This window comes from Chrysochloris asiatica, unplaced genomic scaffold, assembly GCF_000296735.1.
Source record: "Chrysochloris asiatica unplaced genomic scaffold, ChrAsi1.0 scaffold00324, whole genome shotgun sequence".
Lineage (NCBI taxonomy): Eukaryota > Metazoa > Chordata > Mammalia > Afrosoricida > Chrysochloridae > Chrysochloris > Chrysochloris asiatica.
The window spans coordinates 430,653-447,548 of NW_006408842.1; the positions used below are offsets into that span (position 1 = coordinate 430,653).

General features: G+C 39.1%; 1 protein-coding gene across 1 annotated transcript in view; it reads right to left on the reverse strand.

The window, feature by feature from the left end:
• ADAMTS12 (ADAM metallopeptidase with thrombospondin type 1 motif, 12) overlaps window positions 1-16,896 on the reverse strand; it is a 571,713-nt gene that overhangs the window by 142,448 nt on the left and 412,369 nt on the right. The window contains exon 15 of the mRNA XM_006875388.1: window positions 3,087-3,331. Coding sequence (XP_006875450.1) covers window positions 3,087-3,331 — 245 coding nt within the window. The remainder of the gene's footprint in view (window positions 1-3,086; window positions 3,332-16,896) is intronic.

Sequence of the window (16,896 nt, forward strand, 5' to 3'; positions counted from 1 at the left end):
CCACAATTATATAGCATACAATTATATATATAATACATAATTGATGTGGTGGTGGTTAGATGCCACAATTATATAGCATACAATTATATATAGTTATATATATAATACATAATTGATGTGGTGGTGGTTAGGTGCCACAATTATATAGCATACAATTATATGCTCTATAATTGATACAGTGGCTGTAGCCACCATATCAATTCATCTTGTCGGTTGCATTCCTCTTGTCACATACCCTCCACTTTCACCAAGCATGATGTCCTTCTCCAGGACTGGTCCCTTCTGGTAACATGTCTGAAGTATGAGAGATGACTCCTCATTATCCCAGATTCTAAGGAGCATTCTGGCTGAATTTAATCCAATACAGATTTTTTTGTTCTTCTGATACTCCGTGGTACTTTTAGTATTCTTCTCAAACACCATAATTCAAATACATCAGTTCTTTCACAGTCTTCCATGTTCATTGTCTAACTTCACTCCTCTATGGTTTTCCTTATTCATTGTTAAACTTGTACATGCATATGAAGCTATTAAAAATACTGTGGCTTGGGTCTGGCACACCTTAGTCCTCAAACTGACATCTTTGTTCTTGATAACTTTAAACAATGCTTGTGCAGCAGAATTTGCCTAATGAGATACATCCATTGATTTCTTGACTGCTGCTTCCATGAGTGTTGATTGTGGATCCAAGTAAAATGAAGTCTTTGACAACTTCACTCTTTTTTCCATTTCTCATGATGTCATTTACTGGCCTAGTTGTGAGGACTTTTGTTTTCTTTACACTGAGATGTAATCCATACAGATTACATGTCTGATCTTCATCGGTAAGTATTTTCAATCCTTTCAGCAAGCAAGGTTGCATCATCCGCATATCACAGGTTGTTAATGAATCTTCCTCCATGTTCTTTTTTATATAATCTAACATCTCTGATTATTTGCTTATTATACAGATTCCATAAGTATGGTGAAAGGACAGAACCCTGGAGCACACCTTTATTGAGTTCAAACCATTCAGTATCCTCTTGTTCTGTCCAAACAATTGCCTCTTGGTCTATGTACAGGTTCCTCATGAACACAATTAACTGTTCTGGAACACCCAATCTTAGCAACATTATCCATATTTTATCATGAACTATACAATCAAACACCTTTGCATAGTCAATAAAGCACAGGTAAATATCTTTCTGGTATTCTCTGCAATAATATCCCTAGTTCCACATTCTCTTCTGTATCCAGCTTGAACTTCTCTGCAAATGAACTGTTACAGCCATTTTAGTTATCTTCAACAAAAGTTTACTTGCATGTGATATTAATAACATTGTTTAGTGATTTCTAAATCCTGGTTGAATTCCCATGGGACTTTAAGTTCCTGTAAATTGTGAGCTCTACTCATATCAAGATTAATCTGAGCAAGTGACCAGACATGTTCTTCTCAACAACAGTCTGGTAGACCATCTTGTGTCCTTGTGTGTTTAGTTTGTGATTATGGGTAAATTATTTAACCTCTCTGTGATTTAGTTTCTCAATCTACAAAGTACGAATAATACCCAAACCAAGCCCACCGCCACTGAGTTGATTTCAACTCATAACCACCATGTCCTGGGTTTCTGAGGTTTTAAATCTTTATGGGAGCAGTTGGTGGGGTTTAACTGCAAACCTTGTAGCTAGCAGCGTAGTTCTTATCCTGCAGGCAGCTCTACAAGGGCTCCTGAAGGATAATAACAGTCCCACTAATAGAGTGGCTGTCGTTATGCTGCTCAGTGCCATGGAGTTGGTTCTTGACTCAGAGTGACCCTGTCTAGGGTTTCTGAGGAGTGACTGATGAAACTGACCTTTTGGTCCAGTGCATTACCCTGCAGTGCCATACCAGTACTTCAATAGAGTGGCTTTTCATTACTGTTGTTAAGTGATGTTGAGTACAACAAAATGTTTCTTAGAAACCAGGATGACTAGACTTTGTCTCTCGTACTTCGGGTATATTATCAAGCGAGATTGGTCCCTGGCGAAGGACACCGTGCTTGGTAAAGTAAAGGGTCAGAGAAAAAGAGGAAGAACCCCAATGAGATGGATTGGCACAGTGGCAGCAGACATGGGTGCAAGTGTAGCAACAATCGTAAGGCTGGTGCAGGACCAGGCAGTGTTTCACTCCATTGTGTGATATAAGGCCACAACTAGTAAGTGCTGATTCGATGGCACCTAACAACACAAAATCATTAGAACAGTGTCTAGGCTGGGACTAGCAATCATTCAGCGTAACTTTTATTATTATTTTGTTGTTATTGTTTTATGATGCCATTTTCGATCCCTCTGACTGCTTAACTCCTGTAATGCATGGATAAATGAGATAATATATGTATGGGTTTCAGTCAATGTGTGCCATTCTTGGGACCTCCTCATCACTGCCTACTTAATCACAGCCTGAAAACCAATCCAACTTCAACTTAGAGGCAATGAATGGTATACTCTCTGGGACTGGATGCTTCTATATGTAAATCTTTCCCATGTGGGCAGATCAGCCTGACATTGGTGATTCACTGCTCTGCTCAGCCTGGCTCTTTGCTTTGTGGTTCTGAAATGACCTACTTCAAACTACTAAACATGACTGTGATTTTTGGACCATCTGTCACCACAAGTACATTCCCATGTGCTTTTGAAGAACATGTACTACATCCTAACTCCTTCTTCCCTCAAGAGTTTTGCAAAGTCAAACTCTTTGTCTGAGGACAACCACATGAGAATATGTGAAAGGACTATGTCAACAACCCAACACCACTATTGGAAAGCTATCTGGAATCTCATGTTAAACTGAGAATGGGCCAATATCACCCTCAGCCTGTGGCAACTTGATACATACACATCACAATGGAGAGGTTTAGAGCCCTAGGCATTTCATTAAGGGCTTTCAGAAATGTCTAAACTACTAAGGATTAAAAGCCCAAACAAATATCTGGCTTCTTTTCATGTTCCTTGCCAAAAGAAGTTGTAAGAATATTTACTCAAAATCCTCTAGCAAATATCTTGGAAAAGAAAATTGGGGCGATCCTAACCAATACACATATCAATGGTTTCTTTGACATCTGCATTACCTGGATCCAGACTGACTCATTGGTGGGACCAGCGGCTATCAGTTTCTCCAGTTCTCCTTTCCTGTCATACTGGAAGACAGTCCCAGCCAGTTTGTAGTTCCCATTCCACTGGATAATAAATCCTCCATTCAGGTAATACTTTTCTGGGTCTTCACTCCTGATGGCCAGGAAGTTCCCAGCTCCCTTAACTTCCATTATCCGTATGTCCCTTGCTCCCTTTGGAATGAGTGCAATGTCAACATAACCTGAGTAGAGAAGATATATAAATGATAAAGGCATGCTAGCTTCATGATCACGATCACCTTATGATCCATTATTCATCCTCTTCCCAACATTACCATTATTTGGGTCCCTGATCCTCTTCTTGGAAAGCCACTAGCTTATGAAAAGGTTTCCATACTAAAAGAAACATTATTTGATGGTTACCATGAGTCGAGGAGAAGGGAGAGTAATTCACTGACTAGAGGGTAGACACATGTTAGCTTGGGTGACAGGAAGGGCAATATACATGGATGGGGAGGGCAATATACAATAAAAGGGAGGGTGACAGATGAACAATGAAGATGGGGGAAGGCTTAGGTAGGTATGCATGGGCTAAATGGGATATAAGTAAATAGATACTTATAAACAACCTTGGAACAACAGTGTTCTGTGAGAAGATACCTAGATTGAGACATAGGTTGAATGGGTAAACAAGGGGAAAAAATGTTTATGTGCTTGACTGTCTTGTGGATATTGGTTTCTCCTGCCTACTATTTTAAAACAGACACTTATGTGTGATAGAAATGAATACTGGAAATTATTATGACAGCAACTTTCAAGCCTGTCTTCAGCCTACAACTGATTGAATTTGCTACAAGGGGAGTTAGAATTTGCCCAAGGAAATAGAATTCTTCTTAATCCTTTGTAGAGTATGGGGTCTTAGGTGGAATCCTGAGCCCCATTCAGAATCTTCTGAGTTAGGACATTCCCACTTGAAAATAGATGCAGAACTTCTGGGAGAACAGAAGATTCTTATTGAAAGAAAGACTTGCAGAAAAAAATCAGATTGTTTGAACATCAAGCAAGCTGTTTGCTTTGGAAGCATCAAGGCAAGAACAGGTAGTCCATCAGGGAACACACCCTTCTACGGCTGAAAACTCAAAGTGAATCCATGAGAGTACAGATGCTCTCTGGAACCACCTGGATCTGCTTGTGAGTGGCAGTGGGGGAAATGCAGCAGTGAAGACAGGGACTGAGTTTGGTCAATTGAGCTTGAGATGAAAGATAGAACAGAAAGTGCTGACTGGTCTAAAGTTTAGGAAGATGTGTGAACTCCTGAGCCCATGGGCACTGATCTCGCCCCTGGGGGCTAGGGCTGAGAGTTAAACAGCCAGCTGGTCTGAAGTGCAGGGTGGTGTGCATTAACTCCCAAATTTGCAGCTACTACCCATTTAGTCTAGCTTGAATGGCTAGTTGACTAGAACTTGAACCAAGCAAGATAAAGATATTTTATACTGAGAACAAGTGCAAATTGCTACAATTTGATGAACTAGACTCAAAATTCCAACTGGAATGGAAGGAACACCATATCAAGGAACAACTTTGCTTTCTCAATTGGTTGATAGGATGATAAATGTAAACATTGACTATCAAAAATGAAGGCTACAAAAGCAGTAAGTGTCTGGTTAATGAGTTTTTCATGAGTGTGTTTAATAATGAGGAGAGTAAGATAGAATCCCAACTGAATAGCTTCCCTCTGTGCCAGATGGATCTGGTGAAAGGGAATGGGGGATGACAGTGATAGGATTCTATGACTCAATTGTAGACACTTTTTAGCAGAATTAATTGCAATGATCACAACTGTAATTGTAGAGGATGAGTAAATAACAGAAGGGAGTATGTAATCTTTCATTTCAAGAACAGAGGACCCCAAGACTATCAAGAAGGAAGAATAAGAATGGAATGTGAGATCTCTACCTAGAAAAGTGGTGGCTGTGTGCCTTTGTGCACGAGGCTGACTGGCAGAATATGCCCTTTGGACAGTTAAATGAATATATATAATTTTGTAAGTGTACATCAAATATTTTTGCCTTGTTTCATCTATGAAATATAAGAATTAAAGGGGGAGCCACATAGAGGAAGTGGAATAAATGTTGCAAGGAGGGGATTGTAATCATTTAGATGAAACAAGGTGCACGGTTAGTTATATGATTTTTAGCTAATGTAGAACTGATGATTTTGTCTGTAAACCTTCACCCAATTGACAGGGAACTGTTAAAGGTTCAAGCTAGATTCAGATGAGGATGTGGAATGAGGGATTTCATTGTTGACATCAGATGGATCTTAGCTGAAGGCAGAGAATACCACAAACATGTTGTGACAGTTAAGGTTTTATGTCAACTTGACTGGGTTAGAATTCCCATTGTCTTGGTAGTTGAGATGTGGTTATCACCATGGTAAGATCTAATATACTGTAGTTAACTCTATGATGATTGGATATGAGCTGCCAATCAATTGAAATGATGTTTCCTCAGGGATGTAACCTGTTTCTAATACAATATTCACTCAGTCAAAGCTTGCTTGCTTTCTTCTGGGTCTGTATCTTGCATCTGAGTCATCCTCCTACTTCTGGTTCTTTGGATGTGAGCCAGGGGCTCACTCTTGGTTTGCCTGACTTTCTGCCCACCAGATCTGCCTGCCAGTCTTGGTTCATCTGACTCAGACTTAGGACACTCACGCCTCTACAATTGTAAGGCATTTCTTTGATATATTATTGCTTTTAAGTGATGTCCAGTTGATTCCAATTTAGAATGACCCTGCATATATATATATATATATATATATATATATATATATATATATATATATACAGACAGAGACAGAGAGAGAGTGTGTAAATGAGTCTTGGTGTGGTGCTGCAGGGTAATACATTGGATAATATACAAGTTCAATTTGAATCACAAAATTGGCAGTTCAAACTCACTAGCTGCTCCTCAGAAATCCTATACAGGGGCGCTAGAGTCGGAACTGACTTGACACACTTAAAAACAAACAACACACAATAACATATATATATATATGTTCGTGTTGTTAAGTACCATGGAGTCGATTCCCACTCATAGTGACCCTGCACAGGGTTTCCGAGGCTGTAAATCTTTACAGGAGCAGAAAGCCTCATCTTTCTCCTGTGGAATGGTTTTGAACTGCCGACCTTGAGGTTAGCAGTCCAAGACGTAATCACTATGCTACCAGAGCTCCATATATATATACATTATTGTTAGGAGCTGTCAAGTTGGTTACCACTCACTGAGAACCTGTAAAAGATTTCTGAGGAGCAGCTGATGCATTTGAGCCACTGACCTTGCAATTCAAACTGACCTTACAGTCCAGTGCTTATCTTACAGTGTCACAGCAGGATTCTAAAGTAGCATTTGTTGTTGTTGTTGTTGTTGTTGTTGTTAAATGCCATTGAGAAGTCTCTGACTCAGTGACCCTGCATAGGGTTTCCAATACTTATCCTACCACACCACACATGGGATACTTCAAAGTATATAAGAGTCTGTCCAGAAGGGAGAGAGCTCAGATCCTGGGGCTTAGATGATTTGTTCAGATGTCATACTCAGGAAGCATTCTCAGACCCATTTTTAAAACAGGCAAGTGCCAGTGATCCAAATTGTGAGTCTAGTGATAGTTGCCACCATTCAGCTGTCAGTTTACCATACTGTAGTGGTTTGCATGTTGCTGTGATTCCAGAAGCTATGCCACTGATATTTTATATACCAACAGGGTCATCCATGGTAGACAGGTTTCAGATGAGCTTCTAGACTAAGACAGACTAGGAAGAAGGAGAAATAGACTACTTGTGAATATTTAGTCATTGAAATCCATGTGAATAGCAGTGGAACACCATTGGATAGCACCAGAATATTGAGTATTGAAAGATGATGAAGAGCACAAGGGTATGGCTAAGGAAGAGCTGCCTCCTCAAAGCAGAGGTGACCATGATGATGCAAATGGAGTACAACTTTTGGGATCTTCATTTTCTGATGGGGCACAACTCAAAATGAAGAGAAACAGCTGTAAACATCCATTAATAATTGGGACATGCATTTTATGAAGTATAAATCAAGCAAAATTGGAAGTTGTCAGAAATGTAAAGGAACAAATAAACATTGATATCCGAGGCATAATGAGCTGAAATAGACTGGCATTCATAATTTTGAATCAGACAACCATGTGATTTACTATCCTGGGAATGATGAATTGAAGAGAGATGGCATTACATTCATCATCAAAAAGAACATTTCAAGATCTATCTATCTGTGATAGTATCTTATCTATATGCCTACAAGGAATACCAATTAACACAACTATTATTCAAATTTAAGCACCAACTACAAAAGTCAGTGATAATTAAATTGAAAAAATACTACCAACTGGAATTAGAAAATATAAAGGGAAGAATACACTCAAGTTGAGAGACCTGAAGAAAAAAATTCAACCTCAACTTTAAATATGGAAAGATTTGATGGGCAAAATGCTGAATGATACAGAAATGCATCAAAAAAAGTTGAAAGGGATACACAAAGTCACTGTACCAAAAAGAAATGGTTGATGTTCAAGAGGTAATATCCAAGTTACACTGAAAGCATTGGCAAAGAACAAGGCTCTGGGAATTGATGGAATACAAATTGAAATCTTTCAACAAACTGATGTAGCACTAACGGAACTACGTCATCTCTTCTAAGACATTTTAAAGACAGTTATCTGTCCAATGGATTAGAAGAGATGCGTATATGTGCCCATTCCTAAGAGGGGTGACCCAACAGAATGCAGAAATCATCGGGCAATATCATTAATATTTTATAACTTGTTATTTTTGTTATGTGCTCTGGAATCAGTTCCGACTCATAGTAGCCTTGTATAGGGTTTCTGAGGAGTGCTGGTAAATTTGAACCTCTGACCTTGTGGTTCAAACTGACCTTTCAATCCAGTGCCTATCCTATAGTGCCACACAAGGCCTCCATGCTATGACTTAGGTTGCTGCATGTCTTCTGATAGCAGAACTCACACAGAAAATTAACTGGTATTATGGTTTCCATCTTATCATTTACTAGGAAACTAAGAAAGAACTAGATGGAAAGAACAAAAGAATGTGCTTTTTTTTTTTTTTTTTTATCGCTCAATAAAGAATTGGAGTCCTGGTGTGCTCTGGACCAAAATGTCAATTTGCACTGCAATGTTAGCAGTTCAAATCTACAGCTGCTTCTCTGGTGCATCATCCCTACAGATGGTTGCTATTAGTCAGAACCAACTCAAAGGCATGAACAACAGCAACAAGAGAATATGCAAAATTAGAATGATGCATTATGACCAGATTCTGCAAACTGAAGAAGCAGACATTTCAAATGTAAAAGAATAGCTTTCTGAATGATCTGTAAAGAAAAGATGTAAATAGAGGCAGATTTAGCCAGGAGCAAGATGAACTCTATGTTTGTAGAAGAATACCTAAGAAGAAGCTAAATATAAGATTATGGTGTTTTGGAGTTGAAATGGAACCATAATGAGACCATTCAGCCTCTTCTGCACAAGACAGAAAGAGCAGAAAATAGAGAGGAGAAATAAAATGAAGCGTCAAAGATACCATTTACTTTACTCTGAGGATCAGACTTTAGCCACCTAGTAGACATAGCAAACTGTCCATCTGATTATTCAGTAATGCTTGTTAGTAATCTCATACATGAGCCCTGGATATCCACAGACAAATGTAAAAACCTTCCCTAAAAGCCGAGACTGTAAATTCCAAAAAGGCAAGTCCCCCCCAAAAAAAGCTAAAGAGGATAGAGAGAAACACTGTTAACTGGTGATATATGGAGGGGATAATAATCAATGTAATAATACAAGCTATATGAATGGTTGAATGTGAAGCTGATGATGTGCCCTGTAAATTTTCACTCAATCCAAAATAAAAACATTTAATAATAATAATAAAAAAGATACCATTTACTTTAGCCCTCAACTTTATGTCTACCTAATAATTACAAGTACTAGTTCATTTGATTTTCTTACAAACTACCTTTCTTTGCATGTATATGTTGTTGTTGTCAAGTGCTGTTGAGTCAATTCCAACCCATAGCAACCCTGTATATGGCTTCCAAGGAGCACCTGGTGAGCTTGAACTGCCTACCGTGCAATTCAAATGGCTTTGCAGTCTGGCACATTAACCCACAGCGCCACACCAGGACTCCTTGCATGTGTATACACACACACAAACACACTAAAGTTTTATCCAAATGGTGTGTGGTATCCAAACTATTCTTTTTTTTTTTTTTTTTTAATTTTAATACATCTTACAAATTTTCCTATGTGCTTCCAAACATTTTCACAAATACAAAAATGACATTAACCCATTTATTTAACCAATTCTCAGTTAATGGGACACCAAGACCCCAAGAGAGGAAGCAATGTGAGTCATATTAAACAGCAAGGAGGAGAATGAAGCAGGTCTATAATCTCAGTTTATAAGCCTCCAATATATAATTTTTAAATAAAAATGCGGCTGGCAGAATAAGGACTTAAAACAAAAACACACCTTGGATAGCTCATCTAATGGGTCCTCTCTTTATAGAAATGAGAATCATTAAAAGGGTGTGGGGACTAGATTATTGAGACATTTCTCTATGTTAAGGTAGGGTTACTAAGAAAAATTCCAAAATGTTGAGCAGATTCATTCAACAAAACTCACTCATTTTGTATCTTCCGCAGTAGCCCTCTAAAACAACTATTAAGCACTAGTGGTGCTGTAGGATAAGCACTGAACTGCTAACTTAAAGACTGGCTGTTCAAACCCACCAGCCAATCCACAGGAGAAAAATGAGGCTTTCTGCTCCCATAAAGATCTACAGGCTTTGAAACCCTATGGACAGTTGCTATGAGTTAGAATTGAGTTAGTGACAGTGGGCTGGCTCTCCCCAACCCCTAGTATTGAGGAAAGGGGAAAAACATAATCATGACCTCAAACTAGAGGTCAACTTATCTGGAGAATGTCTGGAGAAATTATCCATAAATGAGTCTTGAGTACCTTGGGCTAAAAGAATCCTTAGCCCTCCAGGAGGGGGTAAAAGGCAAGATGTCATACTTCTGAAGGCATTGGGTTATCCTAAGAATGCCATGGATTATCAGTGATAACACACATCATTTCTAATGGTTCTTTACAATTCAGAAAAAAGGACTTTATCCTCTGTCATATCTGAGCTCCAATCTTTGTCACTTCTAGTAAACATTTGCTCATAAAGGGCTCATACTATTAATCCCAGGGAAATTTATCTACAGCTACCAGCTTGTTATTTTTCAGATTTATATTGTCAGCTTGTGGCAAGTAAGATGATTCACACTGAAGTCCAAGATCTAATGATTTCTGTGAGAGTTGGCTGGAAAAGGCCAATCCACCTCCCTGATCCTTGGTCTCCAAGACTGTCAGAACAATAACATGGAGTAATGTCTCAATTATCTCAGGTCAACTCTGTTCACATCCACAAAGTATAGATCAAGGGAGAATGGAATACAAAATAAAAGTAGATCTTTCGAGAAGTCAAACTGTATGACCCTACACACACTAAAGGGTTGTAAGATCCCTTAAGTGGAACCTATATATGAATCAAAAGGCAGTGGTTCAAACAGGAAATGGGGTCACTTTGTCTCACTGTGGTAGCTCATGTGTTGCTGTGATGCTGCTGGAAGCTATGCCACCCATATTTTAACTGTCGGTAGGGTCACTCACAGTGGACAGATTTCAGCAGAGCTTCCAGACTAAGACAGACTTGGAAGAAGATGAGGCAGACTACTTACGAATGCTTATCAATGGAAAACCTTATGAATAGCAGTAGAACACTGTCAGACCACACCAGCATACTGAATACTGAACATGATGAATAGCAAGAGAATATTATTGGATAAAGTGTCAAAAGATGGGCCCCTAAGGTTGGAAGCCTCTCAAATTATAACTGGAGAAGGGCTGCCTCCTCAAAGTAGAATAGATCTTAATGACACAAATGGAGTAAAGCCTTCGGGACCTTCATTTGCTGATGGGACACAACTCAAAATAAGGAGAAATAGCTGCAAACATTCATTACTAAATGGAACACAAAATGTACAAAGTATGAATCCAGGAAAACTGAACGTTGTGAAGCTGAAATGGAACACATAAACATCAATATGCCAGGCAACAGTGAGGTGAAATAGACTGCTTTGGGCCATTCTGAATCTGACGATCACATGGTTTACTATGCTAGGAATGACAAATTGAAGAGGAATGGCATCATATTTTTCATCAAAAAGAAAATTTCAAGATCTATCTTGAAGTATAATGCTGTCTGTGATAGGATTGTATCCATATGCCTACAAAGAATACCAGTTAATACCATTATTATTCAAACTTACACACCAAGCACTAAAGCCAGTGAGGATGAAATAAAAGAATTCTACCAACTTCTTCAGTTTGAAATTGATCAAACATATAATCAAGATTTATCGATAATTACTGGTGATTGGAATGTGAAGGTTGGAAACAAAGGAAGAAACTACACTGCAGAGAATGAGTATTCTGTAATACTTAATTGTGCTCATGTGAAACCTGTAACTAGGCCAACTGGCAGTCATTCAAACAGAACAAGGAGACACTGAATGGTTTAAAATTAGGCAAGGTGTGTGCCAGGGTTATATTATGTTGAGCATATAATTTGAGAAGCCAGAGGATATAACAAAGAATGTGGCAACAGGATTGTAGGAAAGCTCATTAATAACTTGTGAGATGCAGATAATCCAATCTTGCTTAATGAAAGTGAAGAGGACTTGAAATACTTACTGATGAAGATCAAAGACCATAGTCTTTAGTATGTTTAGTTTTGTAAGCAAAACTAAAATGCTCACCACTAGACCCATAAATAACAGCATTGTGATGAATGGAGAAAAGATTGAAGCTGTCAAAGACTTCATTTTGCTTGGATCCACCATCAACACTCATGGAAGCAGCAATCATGAAATCAAACGACATATTGCATTAGGTAAATCTGATGCACAAGACCTCTTTAAAGCGTTGAAGAGCAAAAATGTCAATTTGAGGACCAAAGTGCACCTGACACAAGCCATGGTATTTTCAGTAGCCTCGTATACATGTTAAAGTTGGACAATGAATAAGGAAGACTATAGAAGAACTGATGCACTTGCAGTATGGTGTTAGAGAAGAATATTAAAAGTATCATGGACTGCCAGAAGAAAAAACAAATTTGTGTTGGAAGTAGTACAATCAGAATTCGCCTCACAAGCCAAGATGGCCAGATTTTTCCTCTCATACTTCAGACATATTATCAGGAGGGACTAGTCCCTGGAGAAGGACATCATGCTTGGTAAGTGGAGGGACATCAAAAAATAGGGAGACCCCAATGAAATGGATTGGCACAGTGGCAGCAACAATGGATTCAAGCGTAGCAGTAATTGTGAGGATGGTGTGGGACCACGCAGTATTTCATTCTGTTGTGCATTGAGTTGCTATGAGTTGGAGATGACTTAATGGCCTTTACCAACAAGAAACCAGGTTCAGGATTGGAAAAGTTGTGTGACAAGCTTGTGTTCTTTCACCTTATTCATTTTGTAAGCTGAACAAATAATCTGAAAAGTCAGACTAAAGAAAAACAACACAACAACCTGTGATATGCAGCTGACATAATCTTGTTTTCTGAAAGCGAAGAGCACTTGAAGCACACTGCTAAAAGTCAAATGGATTACACTAAACATAAAACAAAAGGAAAAGAAAAATGCTCACAACTGGACCAATCAGCAACAGCATGAGAAAGAAATTGAAGTTGTCAAAGATTTCATTCTGTTTGCATTTGCAACCAATGCCCATATAAGCAGTAGTCAAGAAACCAAATTCTGCACAAAAACCTTTTTCAAGTGTTAAAAAGCTAAGATACAAGTTTGATGACTAAGGTATGCCTGTCCCATGCCATGTTTTCAGTCACCTCATATGCATAGCTAGGCAACTAGTCTTCCCAAGACTCTAATCATACCATTCACCCATGTAAATCATGGAGTAGTACATAGGCTCTCTTCAATCCACAGCTGGAAGGACTCAGTACCTCAACATATAGTATCAAAAAGCACAAGAGTTTATCCAGGTGGTTGCTTTGACTGGAAGACTGTCTAAGTTACTTTGGTTGCATCAGGAATACAAATCAATTACTAGAAAAGTACATCCTGTTTGGTAGGGAGTCAGCAAAAAGAAGAGAATCCCTTCATACGGTGAGCTGACATACTAGCTGCAACAATGGGCTCTATCAGCAATAACTGTGAGGATGACACAGGACCAGCAATGTTTCTTTCTGTTATATAGGAAGATGGGAGAAAAATTATCCATGCTCTGGTTATATTAAAATGCTGGTCCACGTCTATGGCTGATGACAGCACCGAGTGTGCACATGAAATGATTGTGTCCAATAGATGAGTGACAGTGGATTATGGGGCAAATCATTTGCAAATCAGCCATGGCTCTGGCTATGAAATAATCCTCGACAGACTTAGAGTTCAAGTTTGTACTAGCGGGGTACTGAAACAACTCACGGAAGAGTATAAACAGAAACATTTGGACATTTGCAAATAACATTTGGACTGATCTCGAAGGAAGATAAAAGTTTCTTTTAAAAAATCATTACTGGTGACAAGACATAGATTCATCACTATGAGCCTGCGAGTAAATGGCAGAGTATGGAATGGAAACATACTCAATCACCTGGACCAAGAAAACGTTCAAAGTCAGCCATCACCTGGAAAATTGATGTTTAGTTTTATGGAATTCTCAAGGCCAGTATTGGAACACTATCAGGAAAAGGATTCAACAAGCAATAGTGCTCCTTACAGTGAGATGCTCACTGAAGAGCTGAAGCCTAAATTTCAAATTAAAAGCAGAGGACTGCTATCCAAGGGCCTTGTGATTTCGCATGGCAATGCACATCTGCACTCCTCTGGCCATACTGTTGACATACTGCAAAAATTTCCTTTAAAGGTGTTAAAGCACCCTCCCTATAATCTTGATCTTGCTGCATTGGACTTTCACCTGTTTGGTTCCCTGGAAACAGCTCTTCCAGGACAAAGAGTCACCTCTGATGAAGAAAACAGCAGTGAATTTTTGGCTCACAGATCAGCCTAAAATTTTTAACAAGGGAATATGAGAGCTTTTTGAAAGATGGACAAAGTGTATTGAAAAGCAAGGAGATTATGTCAAAAAATGATGTATTTGTCTTTTCTAAAAGTTGATTAAAATAAATGCTATAGCCAGAGTCAGATAATTTTTGACTAAATCTTGTATAAGATTTCCATGTGTCAGAGATGATTCAATGGCAACTAACAAGACTACCGGAGTCTTACAACAGACCACGAGCAAGTGCAGTTCTCATAGCTCTCTGTAGAGGTCAGTGGAAAGGAAATAGCGAATAGAGAACAGACGTTGATGAACTTCATGTCCCTAAATGCTTCTGAGACTAGGACTCCATTCTGACAATTGGAGAATTTTTTTTTATGCCCTTTTGGTATGAAAACCGAAGCTTGTCCAGTATTACTCCCTCTCCTCAAACCCACTCCAGCCTGAGGTTTCCTAGAAAACAATATATGGGAAAGTTTCCAAGTAAGGGATATTTTGATTTTAAGAATGTCTCAGATTCTTCTGGAACATTTTCTTGCATCCTTCTCTTCACCTCTATATGAAAGTTAAGTCATGGTCCTTATCCTCTAAACCTGGAGTGGTGTTACGATGTCCAGTACTGGGCTTTTCACTCCAGTCCAGTTTTTATATTACCGGCCTGCTAGTCTTTCTAAAATCTGCCATTATCATGCCATTTACTCACACACAAATCATAAAATAGTAGCTATTCTTTCTGAAATCCACAGCAAACACATTGAACTAGGCTGTACAGCACAGGAGAGACTCTGAGTCAGGATGTAAACGCATGTCTTCCTACGAGTGACTCTTCATTCTTACTGCCTAACAACTGAGGCATTGGGAGTTCAGTAGTAGATTTTTGCCTTGCTAGCAGGAGAGGCAGGTTCATTTCCTAGCCAATGTACCTCAATGCAGCCATCATCCATTTGTCAATGGATGAATGGAGGCTTATGTATTGCTATGATGTTTAGCAGGTTTTAGAAGAGCTTCCAGATTAAGATGGACTTGAAAAAAAGACCTGGTCATCTATTTCTGAAAATCAACCAATTAAAATCCTATGGATTACAACAATCTTATCTGCAACATAATATGAGATGGCACTGTCCAGAAGGCATTTTCTTCTGTCATTCATTGGGTCTCTATGAGTAGGGAGGCAATCAACAGCATCTAACGGCAACAAGAAGACTTGTACCGACTTCATATTGCAGTCCCAGTCTGCTGACTTATGCCTGGTGGGTTCTAATTATTCAAGACCTTCTTCAGTTCGTCACTCAATGAAGAAATAGCCTCGAACAAGCAATTTTAGTATAAACTGTGACTTTTGCCAATTCCTAACCCCGTGTGGATTTCTGATCAAACAGTTCAGTGGCAGAGATGGAGAGCCAGAGCTCGAAGTACTTAGTACATAATCTTACAGGATCAAAAAGCACATGGTATTATCCAGGTGCTAGGGTAAACATATGAAGCCATCGTGAAATTTATTCTATTCCAGTAATCTCTTGTTCTAAAGGACTGTCTCCTGGCAGAGTGCATTTATAAAACAGGGACTTTCTTTATCCTACCTCTGCTTTCTAGATGAGTGCAGGGTTTTTTGTTTTTATTTAAACATTCTCAACTGTTAAAATCAAACAGTTTGTGAAATACATCAACATCAGACAGAGGAAATCTAGTCAAGTATGATGCCAATAGAGTTGTCAGCACCTAACAATATCAACCCACCATTGGGTCAGTTGGTTATACTGTGATGACTTGTGTATTGCTATGATACTGAATTTACATGTACCAGCAGGTCTACCCATGGTGTACAGATTTCAGTGGTGTTTCCAGATTAAGACTGCTGCTGCTGCTGTTACATACTGTCAAATAGGTTCTGACCCATAGCAACCCTGTATAGGGTTTCCAAGATGTGGCTGGTATGCTTGAACAACCAACCTTGTGGTTCAAGCTGACTTTGCAATCCTTCACATTAAACCACAGCACCACACCAGGACTCAAAGACGGACTTGTTGTTTTGTTGTTGTTAAGTGCCATCCAGTCGGGTCCGACCCATAGCGACCCTGTACAGGGTTTCCGAGGGTGTAAATCTTTACGGGAGTAGAAAGCCTCATCTTTCTCCCGCGGAGCGACTGGTAGTTTTGAACCGCTGACCTTAAGGTTCGCAGCCCGATTCGTAACCACTACGCTACCAGAGGGAAAACATAGTCCACTTCTGAGGAGTTAGCCACTGAAAAGTTTATGAATAGCAGTGGAACATTGCCAAATATAGTATCAGAAGATTAAAGCCTCAGATTGGAAGGCACTCAGAATAGAGCTGGGAAAAAGCAGCCTCTTCAAAGTAGAGTTTATGATATGGATGGAGTGAAGCTTTTTGTACCTTCATTTGCTGATGGGGCAAACTCAAAATAAGAAGAAACACCTATAAACATCCATTAATAATTGGAATACTTGAGGCTGTATGAATCTAGGAAATCTATACAGTGTCAAAAATGGAACACACAAAGATTGATATTCTGGTGTGGCACTGTAGGATCAGTTTTGATCTGTGAATTACAAGGTCAGCAGTTCAAACACACAAGCTGCTCCTTGGAAACCCTATACAAGGCCGCTATGAGTTGG